General features: G+C 29.3%; 2 protein-coding genes across 3 annotated transcripts in view; both read right to left on the bottom strand.

The window, feature by feature from the left end:
* Positions 1–7,759, bottom strand: part of LOC141538177 (uncharacterized) — a 123,005-nt gene extending 115,246 nt beyond the window's left edge. Inside the window, exon 1 of the mRNA XM_074259534.1 lies at positions 7,556–7,759. The gene's annotated coding sequence lies outside the window, so the exon portion shown is untranslated. The remainder of the gene's footprint in view (positions 1–7,555) is intronic.
* A 3,813-nt stretch (positions 7,760–11,572) lies between these two features.
* The window catches only part of Mdy (diacylglycerol O-acyltransferase), a 155,194-nt gene continuing 139,906 nt past the window's right edge, over positions 11,573–26,860 (bottom strand). For both annotated transcript variants that reach the window (XM_074259539.1, XM_074259538.1), the window contains 3 exons: positions 19,220–19,398; positions 13,069–13,219; positions 11,573–11,895 (listed from right to left, as the gene is read on the bottom strand). In XM_074259539.1, the coding sequence (XP_074115640.1) occupies positions 11,719–11,895; positions 13,069–13,219; positions 19,220–19,398 (507 nt within the window). In that variant the 3' untranslated portion in view covers positions 11,573–11,718. The remainder of the gene's footprint in view (positions 11,896–13,068; positions 13,220–19,219; positions 19,399–26,860) is intronic.

The raw sequence follows: 26,860 nt of genomic DNA, 5'->3' as shown, positions 1-26,860 counted from the left end.
TGGATTTTCCAAACTTTTTTTAAAACTATTTCAAGATTTTTTGAGACTATTTTAAAATTTATTAAGATTTTTTTTAAATCATTTCAAAATTTTTTTAAGATGATTTTTAGATTATTTTAAGACTCTCTATAATAATTTTCCGGAGCTGTCGCTGTGATATCGTCTTATTTTCATAACAAATTCGAGAACCAAATTTCAAAAATCTGCTCTCGGAATTTTTTTTTTGGCGTCTTAAAAAAGTCTTGGTTTGTGTCACAAATCTTTCTTTATAAGTTTTCATTCACCCTTATGACGATCCTTATTGCAGGACGTTATCAAATTCGTAATCGTTTAAGAGATATTAATGAAAGTTTATGAAATTTTATGTTATTTTTTTTTTTTTTGTATCTCGATAATTTTTGAAGCAGTGCTACAGTAGCAATAAGAATTACCTAGAGAATCATATTCGATATTGACCGTCGATACAACAGTAGAAAGTAGAAAAAAAATATTTTTCTGTATTTTTCTATAGAATGAACGTGTGAGGCAAGCAGTTTTGGATTTTCCGAAGTTTCTTATAAAATATTACTTATTAATTTCAGAAAATAAAGTTACTAGCAGTTACTTTTACAATAACAGAGGCTTTTGTTGTAGTAACTATTGTTTTGTGAAGATATTTAAACCTATAAGCGGATGAATTTTTTGACTAGGATCATTAGCTATTTGAACATTATATTATGAAGTCAAAGGGTTCTGAAGCTGAATTCATCAAATCCTGTTTCTCTTTACTGCTTGTAGGGTAATTAAAGGGATTGAAAACCCAGTAAATTATTCCATACTAAGACTACCAGGGATACTATTTGCTCAATAAACATCAATGAAAATTCATTTGGATGAGAGAATGTTTACTTATTCAAAAGGATTTTCACTAATTAATGCTTAGAGTTCAAAGTCAATATTATCGAAAAATGTGATAGTCTTTTATCCAATGACTAAGTTCTATTAGAATAAAATAACAAGATTCATATTTAGTTATTATCAAATTCTGTATTCTTTTGTAATATACTAAAAAATCTTATTTTAAACAAAGTTGCATCAACTAGCATGAAAACATTAAACACGTTGGTGACGTAACTAATTCTACATAAAAAAATTAAAAGGTGGTTTTAAAAACAAATTATCTACAAGAATTTGTCATCGTTTTTTTTCAAATAACATTTTTTTCTCTCTTTTACATCACCACTGGAATGTTTTCTGCGGGTCTTTTGTCGTGACACCAGACAAGTTGTGGTAGCAAGTTAGTATGTTAGCACAGAAATAACAAATCTAACGTCATGATAATAAATTATAATTTGTTTATTTATATATATATATATATATATACAGGGTGTCTCAGAAGTCGTGAGCCACCGGACAGGGTGTGGTAGAAAATTGGATTCTGAATAGAAAAGTCCTTTACCATTTTTCGATCAGACCCATAGAAAAATTACTACAAATTTATGAAAATAGACCAATGAGGAGCGCGGTTTAGCGGCAGAACGGTAGGCGCAAGAGCGAGCGAGTGGAAGCGCGACAGGCAATGCGTGCGCGCTCGCTTGCACACGTGTGATATCATTGCTCAGTTATAGCGGGATGCCCGCATGCAATAATAATGATCAATGATACTCCTGTAAATAAAAAAAAATTAATATTAGAAAAATCATCCCATAGACAGCCCCATAAAATAAAAAATGTGCGATTTTTTGATAATTAAAACTCAAATTTTCGGTGTCACCGAAAAATGAAAAAAAAAAAGCCAACAGTCATATTCAATGATACCCCTGTAATTAAAAAAAAAAAAGAAAAAAGTTATAAAAGTACCCCATACACTCTGAGATACAGCCCCATAAAGCCAAAAATTTGCGATTATTTAATGATGAAATTCAAATGATCAGTGTGCACTTGAAGTTAAAAAAAAAGCAATAAAAATAATCAGTGACACTACTGTAGACCAAAAAAATTGAAAAAAATAAAAACTACCCCATAGACAGGGAGATACAGCCCCGTAAAGCCGAAAATTCGCGATTATTTAATAATGAAATTCAAATGATCAGAGTGCACTTGAAGTGAAAAAAAAAAGCAATAAAAATAATCAGTGACACTACAGTAGGTGAAGAAAATTTTTAAAAATAAAAACTACCCCATAGACAGGGAGATACAGTCCCATAAAGCCAAAAATTGTGCGATATTTCAATAATTAAAATAGAAATTTTCGACGACTACTCAAAATTTCAAATAAAAATCTAGGACTAATAGTTAACTATACCCATAACAATCAGAAAAAAATTAAAAATTACAAAAACCACCCCATAGACACTAAGATACAGCCTAATAAAGCCGAGTATTTCGGGATTATTTAACATAAAAATTAAAATATTCACAGTGCATTCGAAATAGAAAAAAATACCAATCAAAATTATCAGTGGTACTTTTGACCATCAGACAAATTTAAAAAATTGTAAAAACACCCCATAGATACCGAAATATGACTTGATAACGCACAAAAATCGGGATTGCTTAGAAATTAAAATTCAAATTATTGGTGCCCATTGAAAATCAACAAAAGAAACCTTTTGTACTTATCGATTAAACTCCTGTGTATCGAAAAAATTATTATTTAAAAAACCACCCCGCAAACTCCGAATTATGATCCCATTAAGCTGAAAATTTCTGATTTTTTAGTAATTAAAATGCTACTTCTCGGTGTCCGTTGAAAATAAATGAAAAGTATGAAAACTCATTTTCAGATATACTCTTGTAAGCAAAAAAAAAAATAAGATTTGAAAAAAACACCCCATTAACGGCGAGATAGGACCCCATAAATCCGCTAATTTGTGATTTGTTAGTAATTGAAATTGAAATTCTTGGTGTCCATTTAACAACAACAAGAGAAACCTATTGTACTTTTCAATTACACCCTTAAAAACATAAAAAAACTTAACTCTTGAAAATCCACCGCATAGACACTAACAAACATCCAAATAAAGCCAACAATTCGCGATTTTTCAATAATTAAAATTCAAATTTTCATATGACACCGAAAATTTCGATATCAATCCACAAAAAATCGATAAATCGCGGCTTTATGGAGGCGTATCTTGGGGTCTATGGGGTGAATTCTTGAATTTTGATATTTTCATTTATTAAAAAGAGTAAATTGGAAAGTGGAATGAGTTTATGCTCTTTATTTTAAGTGGACACCGAGAATTTCAATTTAAGTCAATTAAAAATCGACAAATAGCGACTGTATGGGGATGTATCTCGGTGTCTGTGGGGTGGATTCTAAAATTTTGATTTATTATTTTATAACAGAGATAACATTAAAAAGTACAATAATTTTCTTTTACTTATTTTGAGTAGACACCGAGAATTTCAATTTAAATCAATAAAAAATCGAACAATTGTAGCATTGTGGGTTGCCTCTCGGTGTTTATGGGGTGGATTCCAAAATTTTGATTTTTTAATTCATAAAAAGGTTAAACTGGAAAGAAAGATAATTTTCTTTGAGTTATTCCGAGTTGACACCGAGAATTTCAACTTAACTTCACAAATAATGGAGAAATCGCAGCTTTATGGGGGTGTATCTCAGTGTCTATGAGGTAGTTTTTATTTTTTTCAATTTTTTTGGTCTACAGTAGTGTCACTGATTATTTTTATTGCTTTTTTTTTTTTTTAACTTCAAGTGCACACTGATCATTTGAATTTCATCATTAAATAATCGCAAATTTTTGGCTTTATGGGGCTGTATCTCAGAGTGTATGGGGTACTTTTATAACTTTTCTTTTTTTTTTTAATTACAGGGGTATCATTGAATATGACTGTTGGCTTTTTTTTTTTTTTCATTTTTCGGTGACACCGAAAATTTGAGTTTTAATTATCAAAAAATCGCACATTTTTTATTTTATGGGGCTGTCTATGGGATGATTTTTCTAATATTAATTTTTTTTTTTATTTACAGGAGTATCATTGATCATTATTATTGCATGCGGGCATCCCGCTATAACTGAGCAATGATATCACACGTGTGCAAGCGAGCGCGCACGCATTGCCTGTCGCGCTTCCACTCGCTCGCTCTTGCGCCTACCGTTCTGCCGCTAAACCGCGCTCCTCATTGGTCTATTTTCATAAATTTGTAGTAATTTTTCTATGGGTCTGATCGAAAAATGGTAAAGGACTTTTCTATTCAGAATCCAATTTTCTACCACACCCTGTCCGGTGGCTCACGACTTCTGAGACACCCTGTATATATATATATATATATATATATATATATATATATATATATATATATATATATATATATATATATATATATATATATATATATATATATATAGTAAAGTCGTTCATGACTACAACATATTTTCTGCATTCCCGTCTTCATTTATTTTAACAAATCATTTTTAAGAATACACTTAAAAAAAAAGTATTTTTCTACTAAGAATAGTTTTTTTGATTGTCAAAAAACTTGATATTGTGTTACTAAGAAAACGCGATATGTTTATGATCAAAATAAGTTCACAGATTATTACAAAGACAAGTTATTCTTATTATCACTAAATTTTAACTTACTATAGTCAGATGAATGAACAAACAATGAGATGTTTATAACTTCATTTTACTGGCATAAATCAATTTATTCATGAAACTAACAAAACAAATAAAAATAAAAATTAAAAGTTTAACTCTATATTTTTTTGGTTTTTTTCAAGTTACCATCAAAAATAATTGTTGAATTTTATTTTCATCAATGCGTAAATCAAATGAACTGACTAATAACTAATAAAATTGGTATTATGTTTTGTGAATAAAAGTTATTAAATTTACAGGAAATTTGTCTGAATCAATTAACAAAAAATTTTCATTAATTAAAAAAAGGTTTATTATCTCTTATGTTGTAAAATTAACTCGCGTATGTAAATTTAATTCTTGGTAAAAAAAATAAATCCGTGGGTGTAGGCTTTACGTTATTTATTGAATAATGTCGACAAAATACTGTAGTGTTAAAACGTCGACGACAGTGACAATACACATAGTATTATTGCGCAGAGTTTACAATACGTAGTATTTTAACTATCAAAATACCTGATATTTTTTTAATCACAATACTTATTTTGATAATAAGAATACTCATTTGATTATTCTTTTTATTCTGATTGTCAAAATACTTTTTTTTAAGGGCATAAATAACGTAATGTTAAACCGTATGATTAGTTGTGAATTTCCAAGCACTCACGAAAATTTAAACCATGGCAATTTGAATAGAAATAATTGAAACAATCCGTAACGAGAAGAGTACTTAACTTCAATAAAATAAATTATTTTATTCGTTGTAGTACAAATTAAGCTCAGCCATAAATGTTAAATCGCTGATACTCAACGATCATGGAATTTTGTGGAACATTTCAAATATACATTTGATATGTGTTCAGTATCACAGCTGAAAAGGCACTTGGAATAATTCCACTATTGTGATACTAGGAAAAAATACATTTTTTTTTTGCGTTAAAAGAACATTAATGTTATAAAATAGCTTTTGATGTTAATAATTTAATTTATAGTTTAATTTACACTTTGTTACTTTGCGTAATTTCCCGGACAAATTGAGAGAAAAGTGTTGCATTCAAATAATTTTTGCTCGGTAAAAATAGAGATTGAGTTATAACTTTTTAGAACTTTTATTTAAAAAAGTTTCTTACTTATGTACGTTGTTTAATATTCTTTGTTTTATTCCGATGTTAAAGAACGGGAAAAATTGTGACTAGAAATTTTTTTTTTAAAAAAAATTAGGAAAATGGTTGACCCTGAAGGCCATTCCTGCAACTTCCCGCTACTTTCGTAATTAAACGCTCATAATTGCGCTTATTACGTTTTTGTACTCGAAGAGCTCAAAAATATCATTTTCATGTAGTTTTATTCGATTTTTTTCGTCAACGATAACTCACGAACGAATCAACCAATTTCGGCCGGCTTGCTGGCGATCGACGTGGATTTTGAATGTTAAGAGCTGATTAGTTTTTGGAATTGATTGATCGAGCCGTTTAAAAGTTATTAAAAAAAAAACTTGATTTCAAAAAATTTTTTTTCGTAGTTTTTTTTTAAGATTCCTCAAAATCTACTGGTCGGAATCAGTCCAAATTGTATTCAAAATCTAAGTTTGGTCAAGTCTTTTCAAATAACACCAACCGCGATCAAATCGGTCAAGCCGTTCAAAAGTTATGAGCGGTTTATATACATACACACACGCATACATACATACATTTATCCAGACATATAGACACCATCGCGGGAATAGTCAGGGAAGCTTCCTAGGACCTCACAACGTCAAGATCTGATGAAAACTTGATTTTCGGAAAACGGGGTAAAAACAATAACTTCCCGATTTTTGAAAATTTTCAATTTTCTTAGCGGGAAATTAAAAATGTTTAAAATTTTTTTTTTAATATATATTAAATTTCATTTGTAATCAAAGCCACTCTAATCAATCGATTGTATCATATTGCAAGACAATTTTTTAGGTCTAAGTTACTCATATCGTCAAAAAAGTTGGATAGTTCGTGATAAGGACAAAGGGGAGGTGCTACATCATCAATCTAACGGAACACTACAAATAGTTTATTTTATAAAAAAGACATGACAGATAAGATATTTGTTCATGTTAGTCAATCAAATAAATGCTATTTGCAATGACAAATTATAAATAAAGAAAAAAAAATTTAATCCATTTTTTTCGTTTCATCGGTATTAACAGTAACTGACCTTTATATTAACCAGTCATGACCATTTAATTTAAAACACCAATTAAATAACTAGTATAAAATAAATTCGTTTATATTTACGTTGAATTATATAAAAATTGTAAATATCAATATTTGATGTGAAATATAAATAACTCATAAAATCCATAGTCGGTTCAGTTTTCTCTTTTAGCGAAAATTAAGTGAACAAGCTTGAATTTTCTGTGAAAAGTTATTAACTTGAAAGTATTCGAGCAAAAAATACTGTGATTGATCATGAATTTTATATGAGATTTAGATTTCTGAACAAACATAAGTTTGTAAAAGATTAAAATTTTTTGATAAAAATTTACAAACAAAAAAAAAGAGCGAGTCGAAATTTGTGAAATTTTCTGGAGATAATAAATGATTTCATGTCAAGATCTAATTGAAACATTGACGTGTAAGTAATATTTTGAATAAATACAGGAAAACTCTGAGTGTGGTAAGATTAAAAATAAATATATAAAATTTCATATGATCTAAAATTCACATTTGACATAAAAAAAAAAAAAATCATGGAATTTAGCCTATTTTTCCTTTTTAAATTTTTATAAGAATGTAACAATAATTTAATGCCAAATTTATTACCAGATTTTATTTTTTGTCAAAATTAAAATTTCATAATAAATCAAAAATATTTTTTGCATGGGTAAATTGAAGCCAGCATATTTTTTACGAATAAAAATTCAATACTAATTTTCTATGAGAAATTTATGAATATTTTCGCACAACTTGTTAAATATTAAAAAATAATTTACCTTCAGTATCCATCGTTATCACTCCACAACACTTTAAAAACATGATACATATGTAACAAAAATCCTCGGGTTAATCAAAAACAATTATTATAATAAAATGACTGGAATTTACCAAAAAAACCCGAGCAATTTATCAGTTCTCACGTAAGAAATAAATCTCGAGATGATAAACGGTAGTTCCTCGTGACAAGGCCGTCAGCGTGATAATTAGACGTCGTGTATAACAGTAGACGTCGCGGCGCTTACTGCAGAATCGTCGCGGAGCAACCGCCCTTATAGGCATCAACGGTTCCCTTTCCCCGTCATGGCTTACTGGGAATACAACATATCTATATACGGGATGTACATAGGTATAGGGGTGCCAGTGTTAAGCGTGTCAGATGTATCACGCAAGCGTCAGTCTATAGGTATAGTGAGGTACAGAATAGGTGAAGGTGTGGGGGGAGGGTTATTCAGCGAACAGCAAGAGACCGAGGAAAAGCTGCCGGGACCACATCGCAGTCTCGAGCGTGAACGAGGCAAGAGGAGAACGTGTTCTTTTACATCACGGCTGTGATGCCGCTTTACTAACTTCCTGTTTAAACCCAACTTTTAGTTAAGTTTTAACGTCCTTGGAAATAATTTGCTTCTATAGATGGGCTAGCGGTTTATGGTTTTATTTAAGTCAATTTTGGATTTTTCGTCATTTTGATTAAACTAAATTTCACGAAAATTGATTACTTTAGACTAAGAAAAATGAAAATTATGTTTAAGGTAAAATACCTAGTAGTTGAACAAGTTTCAAGATTTGACACTTAGAGGGCATCCATTAATTACGTGAGCTATTTTTCGATCAGTTTAGACTCCTCCCCCCCTTAGGTGAGATTTAGTGAGATTTGTCTGGACCCCTCCCCCCCCCTTACGTGAGATTAACGCTAAAAATATTATAAATTAAAATTATTTTTATTATTCGGGAGAATAATAAACTATTCAAGTATTTTATTGTTAATTTACTTAAATTAAATAAAATTCAAAGCAAAAAAAAAACATAAAAACAACATAAGCTAAATGATTTTATTAGACATAAAATTTATTTTAGCGGGCAAAATAAACACTCAAAATAATTTTTTTTTTAATGTCTGTAATATTTTATATTTTTTTTAGGAAATTTAGGTGAGATTTTCGATTATCCCCCCCCCCTCGGTTTAGATGAAATTTGGTGAGATTTCATTGACCTCCCCCCCCATTCTGGGTTGACGTAATTAATGGATGTCCTCTTATTTGACCCTACTTTTAATATATAAAGATGTAATTATTAATTCAAATTAGTGATTTTCATGAAAATATAAATATTTTTGAATTAATTGAAGCGCAAACTACCGCAGATAATTGAATATTTATATTTGAATAATGTTTCTAAGATAGACTATGAAAGGAGTAGTTTAAATAAGAGACTTTCTATAGAGATAGTCACTCATCACGATGTCTCTGGAACTGTAAGACCTAGAGACTTGAAATTTAGCAGGAATATTTCTTTCGCCGAGTAGAGGTCAGTTAAGAACGGATTTTACGCAATTCCACCCACAAGGGAGGTTGCGGGGGCGTTAACAATGAAAAATTCCCGTTTTCAAACTACAGCTCCTATCGAGTTCAAATTTGGTAGGAATCTTCTGTAAGAGATGTAGAAACAATCTATCAATGAATTTTACGATGTCTCACGCTATAGAGGGTTGCGGGGGTAGGTATTAACAATGAAAATTTTTAATTTCCAAGCTATAGCTCCTATAGACTCCAAATTTAATAGAAGTCGTCTACATGTGATACAAAAATGATCTAAGAACAAATTTTACACCGAATCACCTCCAATAAAGATAGCGAGGGTGGGTGTTAACAATAAAAAATCTTAATTTTTAAAATATAGCTTTAAAAAGCTGCAAATTTGGTAAGGATCTTTTATTTTTCATGTAGAGATCATCTCAATACGGATTTCAATAAATTCTACTTCCGCCTCGATAGAATGTAGAACCTGTGCAAGTCAAAATAATACTCCGATTGAATTTCAATTCTAGATCTAAAACTACAATTCTATAAAGTGCCCAGCGGAGCGGGTGGGCAACAGCTAGTAAAATATATGGTAATAGACTCACCAAAAATTTTTAACTTTTTATTGGAATATCAAAAGAATTATAACATTTTGTTAAATAATATTGAAAATAATACTATGAATATTAAATCGGAGTAGAGAAAATATAAATTGTTGTTCAAGCTACTGTCAAAATTTATCATTATTTCTCAAAAAATGCAAAACGATCTTAACTCACGAGGAAGCTACTGAATAGTTTGAAGTCGTGTTGTTGACTTAATTGAATAATTACAAACGTATGACTTTGTTTTAAATTACTTACTCATGACAACCACAACTCATAGTGAAAAAAGTATTGTTTATATTTGTGTCATACCTTCTACCAGAAACACGTCAACTAGGTCAGATAGTTAATTCTTTGAAGTGCGCTAATTATCATTTTTATGAACTCAGTAAAACTTACACAAGAAACACCGGACTCCCACGTATTAAAAAGAGTAAAGCTGGAAGATTATGTCAATATAATATGTTAAAAATTTACCTAAAAAGTAAAAGCTTTTCTCCAAGTACTTTGGACAATTTTTTTCAATTGAAAATTTAAATATTGAAATGTTGACATAAACATTCTCTAAAAATTTAAATATTTATAAGGGATTTAATTGTGATTGATTGCTTGAAACGATTGACCAGTGTCATTTTTATGATTTTTAGTGAAATAAACAAAATTAGGTCTATGAAAGTTAAGAAAAATATGTATGACATAAAAAAATTTTAAAATTCTATGAGTATCATCCAGAACAAATTTTAATTTTGGTTTGTAGTTATTTAAATTATTACCTATGTAATACGAACTTTATTTAAAAATTATACAATTTTACACTTATCATTTCAATAATTAATAGTTTTATGAATTAATGAATATTTTGTCCAATAGTAGTAATTTAGTGAATAAAAATATTCACAAAGTAAAATATCTTCAACATCGAAAAATATTTTAACACGGGAAAAAAATATTTACACCAACAGCGGTGTTATTTTAACACCGCAAATTTTAACACCAACACCGATTGGACTTGGCCCGGTTTTTTTTACAGTGTATCTAATTTTATTTGTAAGGTTTTAGAATGCGGGTTTTAGCGTGTTTTTTTATTACAATACTAGCAGACGCGATAGACATTGTTCTGTACACACGTCGTTAATTCGAAAATTTCAAACATTCTTCGATAAGCTGTAACAATCTGGACTGTTTTGATGAAAATTATTTTTGTTTTTTAGGCACACTTCAAAACTCTTCAAACACCAATTTCTATTCGTAGTTAATATTTTAATTAGCACATGACTTGAACGAACACAATAATCCATTCTTATAATTTAGATGAAAAATATGAAAATATATCATGTAAGCAAACTATTCGTAACGTGATTGGTCAAATATATCATAAGCATACAAATATATGCAAACTCTATAGTCAAGGCGCGCGCTTGCGCGCGCAAATTTGAATTCTAATAACATAAAATTTCAAATATTTTTCTCAATTTGATCGCAGCACCAACTGTCGGAACAAACTGAAATTAAAATAGAATAACATTTAATATTTGATGCTGCGATGGTAGCGCAGTCTACCGGATCCAATGTAAAACATTCCAAAATTAACAACTACTTATAAATGAAAAATTAGTTAAATAAACATTTTCCAGTCGACCAAATTGTGAATCTAAACCATCCTCGAATCCCCTTGAACTCACACAATAAATTTCATCAAAATCGGTCCAGCCGTCTAGGAGGAGTTCAGTAACATACACACGCACACAAGAAATATATATATATATATATATATATATATATATATATATATATATATATATATATATATATATATATATGATAAAGATATAATTTCTCTATTATTATTAGTGGAATGATGAACCTAGCTAAGAAAAACAAACTATGACAATTACCAAAGTTATTAATTTCATTTATTGTTAAACGTAAACAGTATCCAACAATTAGACATCCGACAATAACGGTATTCAGTAACGCAGTAGAATTAATGAGGAACATAGGTCAATACAATTAATAATAATTGAATGGCAATGATCCTTAGACAATCGAATGATCTTCGAGCAGTGTTTCTCCAAAGTGTTCTACTACGTAGTCATGATAATAGACCATGATACAAAGGGGTTGACCGATTATCAAGCTCGACCAAACAACGATATTACCCCATCTGGCGCCAAACCTCCGCTCCACGTGTTTGCTGACGAAGGATAATGGAATCTATAACAAATATCACACATGTGTTTATGTTTATTGTTCATATTAATACTCTGCACATACTCAGAGATAAATTAATTTCAATATTTATGGAATAAAATATGAAACGAACAGGCTTAAGATCTAAATCGAATACGGCAAGATGCTTAAGAAGTTATGATTTAAATATTTAAAATAACTGATGATGATTAAAGTCTTTGATCTCGTAATACTTTGCGAATGATATTACTCTGGTATTAATGAGGGTATTTATTTATCAAGTCAACTAGCTGACCCGGTGAACTTCGTATCACCTACAAAAAATTTTTTTTTTATAAATTTTGATTTGTGATTTTTAACCTGTAAACTCTAATTTATTTTTGTCAACAATTAACACTGGTCGTATTGTAGACGGTTAAGTTGGTATTAAGTTATTAAATGAAACTTGTTGGTCATTTTAATATGTTTTATGTGTTTTATTTATATAATAAATGTATAACAAATTATAGAGCCTTTGGCGCGTAACTAAACGATCCGGGTTCGATTCCCGGTCTGGGCTGTCCGAATTACTTTTTCAGTTACCGAAAATTCCTACTGAGTAAAGGTCCTCCCCTTCCCCCTTTATCCTTTATTTCCCCCAGTTCCCAAAAATTTGTCTGTAATGACAAATTTAGCTATTATATATGGCTTTTATATATATATATATAAAGATACCCAAAGTATACTTGTACGTATCTTCCTGCATATTGGACAATTTTGTATACTCTTGAAACCTTGAGGCTCAAGCGTAACAATAGAGATTTCGATACAAAATTAACAATTTTTTATTTTTTAAGCTGAAATTTTTTTCAATTCCAAAATTCCAAAATTTTTTTTTTCTAAACCATCCCTGAACTATAACGAACAAAACAAAAAAAAAATTTGAAAATCGGTCCAGCCGTTTTTGAGTTTTAGCGAGACTAACGCACAGCAATTGATTTTTATATATATAGATGAGTTAGTGGGCAAGCATGGCTTTTCTCGTCAATCACTTTTTCGCGAAGAAAAACATTTTTTTATGGAAGTAGTAATTATTGTTGAAATACATGAAATTTATTCATTAAAATTTTATCTTTGTTTCGGTTTGCATTTTTCACTATTAAACGGTGTATAATAAAATAAACTGACAATTAATCATTTTTTTTAATTGTAACGTACCTGACCCATCATACCCATAAATGCCCAAATTTTGAAAGTTTTTAACGGCACGCTGACGAGGTACTCATGGAAGAATGCACTTATGAAGAATACAGTCACACTGGCTGTCTTTTTACTATAACCCATTTCAACCACTGGAATATATAAATGTCTGTAACACAAAAACTTTAATATTAGAATATCCATTTATCGAAGAATCATGGTTAAAATTTGTTATACACGTTAAAACAGTTCTCAGACATTAATTTATAAATATTGATCAGACGATGAAACTGACACTCAATAACTCGATTTTAGTATAGTTCAATTAAAGTTTATTGTAATATTAAGTCAATTAACTATCCACTAGATTGATAAAACCTCAACGGAAGTCATTTTTAAAAATTAATTAGTTTGCTGTCTTATAAAGTACATGAGAAAAAATAAAAATTAGCCACTTATTGACAGAAAAAAGAGCAAAAACAATAAAAAAATAGTAAATATGGGCCTTAAACACTTGTAAAAAAAATTAAACATATAGTGACGTGATATTAATTTCAAATATTTTGCGGCTGGTCAGTCATATGATAAAACAGAGTTTCATGTTCTAAAACTATAAATCAGCTGATTAGTAATGATTATTCACCATGATCACATTCATGTTCGTCAGAATAATCTTCGTCAATACCTGCGCAAGAATCATGAGACCATTTATTACAATTTCCACACTTCATCTATGACTATAGATTTTGAGTAAAGTCCATTGCAATAAAGACAATGGCAATCATCGTTTTTATATCTTAAATGTTTTTTTTTTTTTTAATTTTCTGGTCTTGATTTGTTTTTTTGTTTCATTTTGACTTTTTTTTTTTTAGTTCTGGGCGATACTCGTAAGAATCGTGGTTTTCCCTCGATGACGTTTTTTGAAAAGAAAATCTATAGATTTTGATGCTAATGGTCTCAGTAAAAAAAAATGTTTCTATGATTGTAATAATGGAAAATATTAGAGTTTAAGATGTTTTCTTATTTTTACTAGTTAGTTTTAAATAGATTGTAAAATCAAAGGATGTATGGTTGTAAATTTAAGGATTAGTCGGGTAACAGAGACTGTTCGACATGTTGTCAGCCGATGTCAAAATATTCTTAAGTTTTTGTTGCTGTAGAGAATAAAAAATGTTGTAACGTGAGGTATGAGTGAGAGAGTGAAAAACTGAGAGAGAGAGAGTATGAAGTAATGTCCGAGATGGGGGTGAGAAGGGACCGAGAGGCCCAAATAATTTTAAAAGATAGTTTTGTAAGTTAGTCTAACACCACCCAGGCTAGTAAGCGGACGTGTATCCCTTATTCTTAATAAAGCTTATCTTGTATTTTAAAAAACATTGCCCTATCCATTAATTCCAACTTTTAAATATTATCCTAAAAATTAATATTTCTACATGTAAATATTTTTTTTTGGTGTTAAATCGGTATTATAGATTTTCCGGTGTTGATAATATTTTGACTGACACAATTTTTATAATTAAACTTTTTATGTTTGATAATTAAAAATAAATAATCAAAAAAAGTAAATATTTAACTTAGAAAGTTTGAAATAATAAAATATTGAGTCGATAAAAATTTTTAATTAAAATATATACACTGTAAAAAATTTCGATGTAAAAATGGATGAAATACTGATGTGAAATTCTCTCGATGTAAATTTTCGATCCGTGTTACTTTAACACCATTATTAAAGGACAATTCTAGAACATCATATGAATAATCGGAAACTTCAAAATAGTGCATTTTAGTAATTATTTCATAACTTTGAAGTATTTTTTTTAAGATTTTCGGAATATTTCTAAGATAATTTTAGAATCAATGCAATTTATTTGAAGCAATTTAGTTGAATTGCTTTAATTGAATTAGTTTTGTCCTTAAATCTTACGTGGAACCTTTTTTGAATAATCTTAAGTCATTTTTTTAACAATTTGAGAGCAAATTTTGAATACTTTTGAGACATTTTTCGGATATTTTTGAGACAATTGTGGAAAATTTGTTGGAGGATTTTAGAGTGTTTTTACAACAAACTTGAAACATATTATATTTTTAGAACAATTTTACGATAATTTTGAACGTTTCTTAAATGATATTCATAGAGATAATTTATTTTTGCACACCGATAGAAATTTTAACTTGACTCAAGAGCAAAAATCTTGAACCAAGAACACCAATTGGAAGAAAATGAATTTCTTGAGCCAAGAGGAAATATTCTTGAGTCAAGATAATTTTCTTAATTCATGAGAATCAATCTTGACTCAAGAATTTTTTCTCTTGACGCAAGAAATTCATTTTCTTCCAATTGGTGTTCTTGGTTCAAGATTTTTGCTCTTGAGTCGAGTTAAAATTTTTATCAGTGCACAGCTGTAGATTTGTCCCGTAATTAATGGATGAAAAATTTTTTGGACAATTTTAGGACGTTTTTGGGACAATTTAAGAATTTACGAATTACCCATTCACGGTGAAATTCAAAGAATTTTCTTTTACAGTCGACGCTCTCTGTATTTGACTACATTCTTCCTCTATATTTGACGATTTTACACAGCTCTTGTGGACAAGGACGAGTCAAATACAGAGAATGGTGTTGTACGGGTGAGTCAAATACAGAGAGCGTTGACTGTATAATGATAATATAATGCTATTATGTAAGCTATGGGAGACTATGTGTTACAATATGAGTTTATGTGCAAATGAAATATTAGAAAAAAAAGCAAAGTTATCAAATTATTAATTTATTACGTTTAAAACATCCATTATATTGTTAACTTGTTTTATAACATTCATTAAATCGATTTCTGCGTAATTTTATAAATTAAAAATTTTTAAATGAATTTTACTTGTCTCATTTTGATAAATATTGAATAATAATTATGTTTTATGAATCATGTAAAATTCATACTCCGATACGGTGTAAATTTATTCTACTGTTACACCGTTATTACACCGATTTAACACCGCAAAAGAACACCGCTACACCGGTGTTAATATCTAGGTGTTACATAGCGGTGTTAAAATAAGTCCATTTTAACACCGCTTTTTTTACAGTGTATCCACAAAAAGGAACCGCCGTTGCCCCGGCTTCCCTATATTTTTAGATTTCTTGACCACACCGCCACATTCTGACATTTATTTCAACTAAAGTTTAAAAAAAAATTTTTAAAACGGATTTTTCATCAAATTTGATAATTAATTTAGTAAGCAGTGTTTTTAATTAGTTCAGGAATCATTCTTCTAGCTACCAGTGTATTTTTTAAACATTTGTACGAGGGTTATGGATTAAAAATACAATTTCTCTTAACGAGATAGGAAATTTGGTTTTTAGGCCCCAGTAGTGCGTTTGTGCTTAAGGCATGCAATAATTATTAGGTTATTTTCATGCACCTGAACCCAAATGTGTAGAACTTAAGTGTTGTAATAATAATAATGATAATAATTGTTATTTTTATTGTTATTATTATTATTACTATTACTTTTATTGTTGATACATTATAATTACAATGAACTGTCAAGCGTACGGAGAAATCTCTTTACAGTTGGTAGACTGTCTATTTTTATTTCCGTACGCCTACGCAAGTCTGTTCATTATTTGAGTATTTGTTTAACTTGTAGGAGTGTGGTCCCCTCACAGTACCTTTGCGAACGCCACCAACTGCTCGAAAAGTGAATTTACTGAACGAGTATGGTAAGAAAAATATTATGAGATTAAAATATGGCGATTTTGTTGCTGAAGATACGCAAGAAAGAAAATCGAGAATAACTTATGACTGTAAGAAACTAAATAATAACAAAATGAGGTTCTTAGGTTAAAAAAAAGTAACATCTCTCGGATTCTCTTTTATGACCTCTAAGAAATACTTCTCGGCCTTTTATTTCATTCATATTTCTCTATCTTTCATCTATTTAAACTATTTCAGTCTTTCATTTTATAGTAGAATTTCATTGCGATGCAGAGTAGAGACATTATAAGTAAGATCTGAGAGGCTATAAGCAGTTTTGAGTGTAAAGCGTTGCGATGTGTATCGTCTTTTTCCATTACACACCATCTCGTAAGAAGAGGCTCTAACATTCTGTAAAGACTAACCTCAACTTTCTCGTTTTACCTAAGAAGACTTTATTTTTATGTATTTATTCTTTTTTTTTAATTTAATTTTTATTTTTATACTACTATCTCTTTCCTCTGACTTTTTTTATTCTCATAGAATAGACTTCCATGGACTTGTGCCAGTCGCAGACTGAGATTCTCAACGAGTGATAAAATACGCTTAAGAGGTTTTAGTGTGAATGGAACGAGTTCTGAATACATACGCGTTCGAATGTAATATTATATTTCTGAATTATTTTTTATCAGTAGTTTTCATTTTTTCATTTTTTCTATCAGTAAATCGATTTTTTTAGCATCTTCAAGAAAACTCTTAATTTAATTTAATTTAACTTTAAATTCAATAGAAACATCAAATCCGAACAATATTTTTGGTACTTATGACAATACAGATAAAATGAAGAGAAAATAAATTTTATTTTTATTTAACCACCGATACATTTGAATATGTTTGACCTTAAGAAATTTTATGGAATTTATTTAACTTTGTAATGGCAAGAGGCCAAAGTAAAAATATAAACACGTTTGATGGCGAGTACTTTGTTGTTTGAATACCGGAAAAACTGGGAATAATAAATAACTACCAGTCAAGTAGATATTGATTTTTTTTTTTATTTTTCATCATATAATCAAGAAAATTATAAGAATTTTTCTCTTCGGTGTATTTATTTGATAAAATAGATTTTCATAGTTAAATATAGTATCGTTTAAAAGATTTAGTTTTGAATTGATGCCTTTTTAAGTTTTTGATCAGTAACAAATCCGAACATCAAAATTTATTTGTTCGATAAAATTATCATTATATTAATTTAAAAAAAAAAATTAAGTATTTTTTCCGCGGGATGATTTTTATTAATATAAAATAAATTTCTTCTCAACCGGCGACGTTAGCCAAGTGGTCAAAGGCGCACGGCCTATATAGTACTCGAACTAACTCACCGGCCAAGCATGGGTTCGAATCCCAAGCTAGTCTCAGAAACAAAAAAAAAAAAAAAAAAAAAGTTGGACAAATCTTGAATTTTCAAATTTTCTGTCATTCAAGGAAAAAGGAAAATAATTATTATTTAAATAAAAATTTTTTTATACTTGCTCGAATAAATTATCTTTTTTATTCGAAAAATTTTCGAAGTGAATTTCACAGTAAAAAAATTAAATCAATTAAAAATTATCCAGTCGGCAAATTTTTATAATACATTTTTCCATTAATTGTATTAGTTTTCCAAGAATCATTTATAAATTAATACATTTAATAAATGAAAAAATAAATAAAAAATAATTTTTATAAATTAGGCAATATTATGGACAAATTATGTTCATCTGTTGTTGCAATAATGTCCACAAGTAAACTTTGACTGAAAAAAAATAACGAAATAATAATCACTCGTAAAACCCCAGCCACAAAACAAGAAAAAGAGTATATAATTTTGCACAGAAATACGCACTCGAGAAACGCTACTGTGGGTAGTTAATACGGTAACCAAAAAAAAATGAATTAATTTTCCCTTTGGTAACTCGGGAGAACCTGTGATAGAATTAAGTGAATAAGAATTTCGATCAAACATTTAACGATGTGAAATGTCTACATCTTTTTATCGTCATACATGTAGAACGCTCAGTCTACGCTGTCTTTCTGGTTTTCTCTGGCATTTCCCACCCCGAATGAAGAATGGGCGCCTTTGTAGGAAGCTTCATCACTGTAGAGATTACATCCGAGATCCTCGGAATGAGAAAATGAGGTTGAGACAGAAGATTGTGAAAAGGAGCTTCCGTGTTCTCCAAATATAACTGTATGGATATCACATCCACTAACTTACACTGATATTGTGAACGTATGTATAAGTGTATGCATGTGTGAAATATATGAGGACTGCTGAAACTATTGCAAGTACGACTTAACTGACTTTAGGGAACACAATAGGAATATCGAATGAGGATAGAGGAAATTGAATGGCGAGTACACTTGTGCTGGTGCTCAAGGTAAATTTAAACCGATTGTTATCAGTGTGTATCTATAGTATAAGGTACTTAACTCACCTTACAGCCCACCGATGAACCGCTAGGTTCCATGTGCGCCAGAATGTGTCAATGTTATTAGCATTCCACCAGTCGCCGTAGAAGTTGCGATCGGCAAAGTGCAGTAATTCTCCCATTAGGTTTAAGTAAGAGTGGAAGAACAGGTAGAAGAAACACAGCCACATTAAGTGATTTGGGATCTGTAGAATAGAAAATTTATATATCATTGAGTTAAAAACACTTTCTGATATAATCATGGAATGAAAAAAAAATTTCCGAGATAGCACCCTAGTAGAAATGTTCAAGTTTTCACTCGATCAAATCTAGTACCTAGCTAGCGATCATGTCTAGTAACTGGCCAGCGAAACTAGGTAAAAACTAGAAATTGCGCCATCTACAACTGAATGGGAAAAATTGGTCACACCGATGTTCTACTTATACTATAGTGTGTGTATGTTTATTTTTGCATTCTAACCTGTAAGTTAAAATATATCTATTAAATACTAAGAAACAGTGTAAATAATTAACAAAAATTGTGTATTTCAATTTAAAAATAGTCGGTAATAAATTTGAAAAAATGGATAAAGTTAAAAAAATCTACTATTTCGGGTATGCTCCGACCATAACTACAATAAGTAAACAATTAATTAATATATTTAAAAGAATGTTAGTTAAGAGTGTAGCTTTACAATATACTGATTCCCAAAAAAATGGTGAGAAAACTATTATAAAAGATTTTAAAGTTATGGAGTGTTTAAACGAAGTTTTTAAAGCCAAAAATTGTGGTAATCCGTTCGATATATTACAAGCTGTGGGAGTAATTTTAAGTAATGCAAAAGACTGAGAAGGCAGTCGAAAAAAATAATCGTAATTTTTATTATTTTATGTTATTCATGTTTCTCGTTTTATATTTAAAAATACAATATAATAAATTTATCCATATTTAATTTTAAGTAACCTCAAGACCAACAAGTGTCGCCATGTTGTATTTGATGTCTGGTAAAACTGGCCAGTAACTAGACAGTTACTGGATATTATACTAGCCAGTTCCTAGCTTAAATTTAGTTAAACTAGCCAGTTACTGGCCAGATACTTGATTTTATTTCTACTAAGGGCAACTAGATTCTAGAGCTCGAAGTTGCATTTTGAGCTTAGAGAGCTATAAATGTTAGGGGACATCCATTAATTATGTGAGCTTAGAATGGGGGGGGGTCTAATGTTGTTTTTATGTTTTTTTTTGCTTTGAATTTTATTTAATTTAAATAAATTAACTGTAGTATACTTGAATGGTTTATTATCCTCCCGAATAATAAAAATAATTTTAATTTAAAATATTTTTAGCGTCGATCTTACGTAAGGGGAGGGGGGGAGTACAGACAAATCTCACTAAATCTTACCTAGGGAGGGAGGAGTCTAAACTGATCGAAAAATAGCTCACGTAATTAATGGATGCATTGAAAAAATTGAACACTGCCGCCATCTCTCGATATCTTTTAAAAAGACGTATTAATAGCTGCATTAGCTTGTTACACAATTCTATTTCTCTAAAAATATTACACACGACTGTCTGAGAGATAAAATTTTTTATTGTAAGTTCTGCTATAACCAGAGTCGAAAAAATGAACTTACATGAGCTTAAATCAATTGTTTTTTATAACAGTTAATTATAAAAAAATAGAGTTGGAAAAATTCACTAAAGAATAGAAAAAAAAAATTTTGTATAATAATTTAATACTTCGATTAAACAATTCGAAAAATCATAATCGGTTACTAATCACACTTTTTTGGACAGAAAAAAGTACAGACGAAAAAAAACTCTCCTTATATTTTCTGCATCAAAAAACTTCCGTTTAATTTTAAAGGCTGACTTTTCACGGTGATTAGAAGAAACGGAAGAAAGTATCAGAGGGTTCCTTTTATGAGAAAAAAATGCCCAGTTGTGGAGAGGAATAAAAGAGTAAACAGAGAAATGGTATAGTTATAAATAATTCGATGAAAATAAACAGAGAGGTCGAGTGGTTCAGAAGAATTTAGAGGAGCTTTGGGCAGTTTGCGGACGTCAAAGGACACTCTAGGGTGTATTTCACATGACTCAGAGCTGTGTGGCTTTGTGGCTATCTGTGACGCGTCGCAAACAACCCTCAGCTGCCGCTACAAGTATCTAGTCTGATGTCGGTACGATGAAAGTCATCGGTCACTGGGGTAAAAAGAAGAAATAAGATACCGGATGAAAAGGTTCTTTGGATAGTTGTGAAGAAAATACGATAAACGACAAAGGGAATTAAAAGCGCCCAACCAGTATCAAAGGCTTTAACTGTAATTTAATTAAAAGGAGATAAAAAATTAGTTCAAAACTGAAAATTTTTTCAGAAAAAATTTTTTTAAAAAATTATTATTGGTCAATAATTTTACAAAGAACTTTTGTAAACTGAAAAAAATTTGCTTTAAAAATGACCTTTAAATTCACTTTCCTTCTACTACAAGAAAAACGATCTTGTTAATTTAAGACATTTGCAGAGTTTTTTCCAGATCTTTACGGAATTACTAAAATTAAATTTTTATTTCTTGAAAATATAACACACTAAAAAAAAAACTGTTTAATTTATTAGAAGAAATATTCTCTTCAAAATTTCATTCTTATTTCAAGATATATTCATTTCGAACTAATTCAAGGAATTCACATATACTTCCTTATGATTTTTGATTCGATAATCCCTGAATGCAATTATAAAGTTTCTTTACTAAAAGAAAACTATATTACCGGTTTTAATTCCAATTTTTCATCACTCTGATACTAACTATAAATTTATTTTTTTGTTGTCGGTTTATCTTATTCTTATCAGAGTCATAAAAAGCATATTGTAGTGGAAACTATGAAATTATTTTTAGGGCTCTACTCGTGGCTCGTGGCTCGTGCCTAAGAAGACAATCTGCGGAAGTTGGCGCAATGTTGTAGATAATTGAATTGGGCTTAAATGATCTTACTTTTTACTACAATTTTTAAGAATGCAAACGTCAGCAGAATCGTTCAATTCGGTCCGTTAGCGGGCATAGAATTTTAGGATTTTTTTTAAGGAGCAGTCTGGCTCCATTACTTTTGAATAACTTTTAAATTTTTCCTTTGAAAGACGATTAGTCGGAAAAAAAAAACTATTTGATTTAACAAAAATATACACTTCAAAATTCTAATCTTGCTTCGAGATATTCAGTTCGAATTGACTTAAGAAATTCATCTGCGAATAAAGAAAATAATACTCGAGGATAAGGAGGTAGAGTTTGGCATTTAAGAATTTTATGAATTCAACGAAGTACTTAACTATTTACAATCAAGATAATTTATGTTTCACCCAACAATTTCTCTTTCGAGGATTGACCTGCGGTAACGTTAGAGCAAAATATTACCGACTTGTTTAAAAAATACCAATAATTCTCGGATTTCTGTTATTTTCTATCCCATCGAAAATAAGTCTCAAATAATTTTCACGATGAGTTCAAATAAAAAAGTTGGTTTTATTTTTAAGCTTTTTAGTAGATTTCATAGAAATCTAACTATTGCATTGGTCCTCATGACGGAATTTTAAAAAAATTTTGCTATATTCCGACTTAACTCGACGAGCTGAGTCAGAAAATACATATGGTTCAAAAGTTTATATATGTATGTATATAACGCGACTTGTCACGACGATAGCATCGCCAATTAACAAAGGATCTTCACCAAACTCAGCATACTTATTCTACAGATAGATACCGAAGTCAATTTCGAAGATGAGCTTAATTGGTCAAGTAATTTAGAAATCGGGTTCAAAAACGTAATAAGCGCAATTTCGAACGCTTAATTACGAAAGTAGCGGAAAGTTGCAGAGATGGCCTCCAGGGTCAACCGTTTTCCTAATTTTTTTTTTTTTTTGTAAACAATCTTAGTACGTTTTTTTTTATTCATTCTTAGTATTGTAAATAAAAAAGACTATTTTCAAACCAAAAGTTGTCACTTGATTGTATTTCTCAAAGATAAAATAGTTTTAATTAAGATTTTGAATTGTTCTTCTCTAAAAAGAACTCCAAAAAAAAGTTGTTTAATCACAAATATTATTTATTTTTCAATAATTTTGCTAATGGAAAAAAATTAGTCGTGAGAAAATTTTTCTGTTTTCTTCCATGAAGTTTAATTATTTAATGCATTTATTTTTTGTATGAAATAAACAATTGGACTTAACTTTGTAATAAATAAAGAAAAAAATTAATTAATTAAAAAGTATAGAGCCTCTTATAGACGAAGTGCTAATATAAATACGAAACAGCTAACAGTAAGTAATTTCTAAAATGGGTTTTTTGTTATAATCCTGTGTCTAGTGAACTGTTGTAGGTATTTCGTCTTTTATATTCCTATCCTCGTAGTCTCAAGTGATCCATTTGACCCCTGCAATATTCTCGGGCGTGGTCGCAATTTCAACTTGAATCCTTTGATCCCCAGCGAATAATAAAAAAAGAATATATGAAATGAAATAAAAAAATACAAGACGCTACCGGAAGATAAAAAACAAAATAAATAAGTTTATAAAAGAAATAGTATAAGTAGTATTATCTATAGACGTAGTAAAAGTATAACAAGCCGTGTAGGATCAAAAAGTATGAGCGGAAAAAATATAAAAAATAACGCTACAAAGTACAAGTAAGAACTTTAAATGTAGGTAAAGTGCTTGTATTTATCTTGTTCATGCTAAGAATTTTGAAGTTATTCGTTTTTCAATTGTACCCTAAGACATACATAAACTTTTTTGACTTACTAGACCCTAAAAGATCTTTTATTGTGATTATGATTATGACAAATAGCTGCTGTGGAATATAAATAAAATCCCTTCCTGCTTTCGAGTTTTTTCTTCCTTTTTTTATCCACCCTTGTACGTGTATATGTTAATTTTTACGATAAAAATAACTACCTGTTTGTTGAGATGAAAAACATTAATATTGTTTTAGGCAAAGAAAAATAGAAGAAATATGATAAAAAATTGGTAAATTTAAGAATTGACCTGAAAAAATGTGGTTGGATCTAATTACAGGTCGCCAAAAGTACGAAAGTCATAAAAATGACTTCGTTGAAATAATAAAATACATAATTACAGATGAATATACTGTAGTAAAAAATTAGTTTACTCATATATTATTAAGATAATAAGCAAAATTTTGTAGCCAGTGTATTTAAGGTACCGGCGGGTAATAAGGCCTAGCGAAGGGAGATTTTGAAAAAAATCGAAAATATTGCATTTAATTATTGCAATGTATTATTAATTTTTAAATTATTACATTAGCCATAAAATATAATGGAGTAATGGTAATTTTCACCATAAACAAACACAAAATTAAATTTTTTCAAAAACCTTGCGAATAGGCGTTATTTTACTACGGTAGGGTAATAAGGCCTGCTGGTTATACATACTGGAAATAGTTAAACTATACTTGATAAAATCGGTATTAGAGATCAATCATCACTTAAATTGAGCGACAATACTTTTTAAGATATTGATAAAAATTAGAACAATGATTTTAAATTATTAAATATAAAATTATAAAAAATATTTACCATTTACTCAAATGGTTTTTTAGGAATTCTTCTGTGCTACTTTAGCATATAACGGATGATGATATATAGAAGACAAGGAACGTTGTATCGGGACTCAATAAACTTGTAGCGACATTTCTATGCTAGACGCTTCTACTAGAGAAGTCTTTAACGGAAGCGGTTATTTTAAATAGCATTTCTATCACTTAGACCTTATTACCCGACAGGCCTTATTACCCGCGGGTAAATCTCTGAAAACGTCAATAGTTAAAAAAATACAGTGCATTTTAACAAAAGTCATTATTTAATTAAGCAAAATTTTATTCATTCATAGTTCACAAGTTACGGCAGTCACATACTGCAGGGTTGCTCGTTGTAATTAATTGATTAAATTAATTTTAAATTGAACATAAATTATTAAATATTATATATATTTATCAGTTTTGTAATACCGCTCTATTAATCTGTTGTTTTAACAACAATCATTTCGTCGCTATAACAATATCTATTTATTGTAACAAGAAAATTATTTTGTTATCATAATTGACAAAATTGTTGATTCATCCATTTATTTGACCAACATTATTGTCACAACACCATTTATTTGTTGCATTATAAAAACAAAAAAAAAAAATTTATGTTAACTTATTGTAACAATTCCGTATAAAAATAAAAAATTCAGATAGTACTGAGACATTATGTTTTATTTGTAATCGAGCAAAAAATATATATATCATGGAATTGTTATATTGTTAATAAAAATTCCCAGGATTTATAAATAAATTCTCAAAATTCATGAATTTCACGCTGCAAAGCTAGAAAAATTAAATTTATTACTTTAATTGAATTTTTAAGAGCCTTTGGCTTTTTGTAATAAAAAAATTGACAGTTGCTACAAAAAGCTGAGAATTTTTACATTAAAAAGATTGTTGTAGGTATTTCTATTGAAATAGTTTCTTCCCGGAATAAGATACTTAAAAAAAAAAAAAAAAAAAAAAAAAAAAAAACCCGTTTGATAATGAAAATCAAAAATTAAAAAAAAAAAACAAATAATTTTGGGGTGCATGGTGTATAAACATTTTATTGACAGATATGAATAGGATTATCATTTGGATAATATCTTAAAAAGCACCCCACGCTTCTTTAAGAATAAAATGTATTATATTTTGATTTACACTATAATTAATTTATATTTATCAAAATTTTTAACACTATTCTTAATTTAAATTTATCAAAATTTATTTTCTATTTTTTAGTCCGGTTTTCTACAAAAAGCGTGTTTCTTAGTTTTTTTAAACTATTATTTTTTCTGTGTATGATCAGATCTAATTATTTTTCTTGAGTATATCTTGAAATCTAATTTACAATTATTTATATGAGACCGACAGAACCAAAAAAAGCTCATAATTGTCTTGTAAAACAGGCATCTATCAGCATCAATATCTTTGATACTCATAGACAAGGAAGGTATTTACAAGATATTCTTATAAGATATATATATAAGGGCTCCGGCTGGTTTACATACATCTATCTACGCTATAGAGCATTATGATCGATTCAATGACACGGTTCGACATGTATGGAAAGACATGATTGCCCTTCTTTGAACAGATATATTATATACGATTATCGACATCTGTCGATTGCAAAACATAGACTAGATATACGACTTCATCAATGTTCCAGTCATCATATCTATATCGAATTTTTGTGTCAAATAACGTAACTATAAAAAATGGCTCATCAATTTTTGGTAATCAAAATAAATTACCTTACATGATATATTACTATTTCATGATGTAAGCAACTCCGCGAGATATATTTTTGCTAATATATTGTATAGATCGAAAATTCAAAAATTTCAAAAACTTGACGATAACTTCAGGTCAAATTTTGGATATTTAAATTCAGTTAACAATTAACTGAATACATGATCTTTACATCATCTACGACTATAAAACTTTTGTTTGATAAATTTATGACAAGTCGTGTCAGCAAATTATTATGTAAGCGTCGAGGGATTGCAACTCATATGTTTTATGAAAAGAAAACATTGGTTATAATATAATGAATAATTTATACCATGTTACTAATGATCAAAAACG

The sequence above is a fragment of the Cotesia typhae genome, unplaced genomic scaffold, assembly GCF_013202065.1.
Source record: "Cotesia typhae breed Kobodo isofemale line unplaced genomic scaffold, CoteBio_Ctyphae contig_20, whole genome shotgun sequence".
NCBI lineage: Eukaryota > Metazoa > Arthropoda > Insecta > Hymenoptera > Braconidae > Cotesia > Cotesia typhae.
This window is presented reverse-complemented; position numbering and strand designations above follow the sequence as displayed.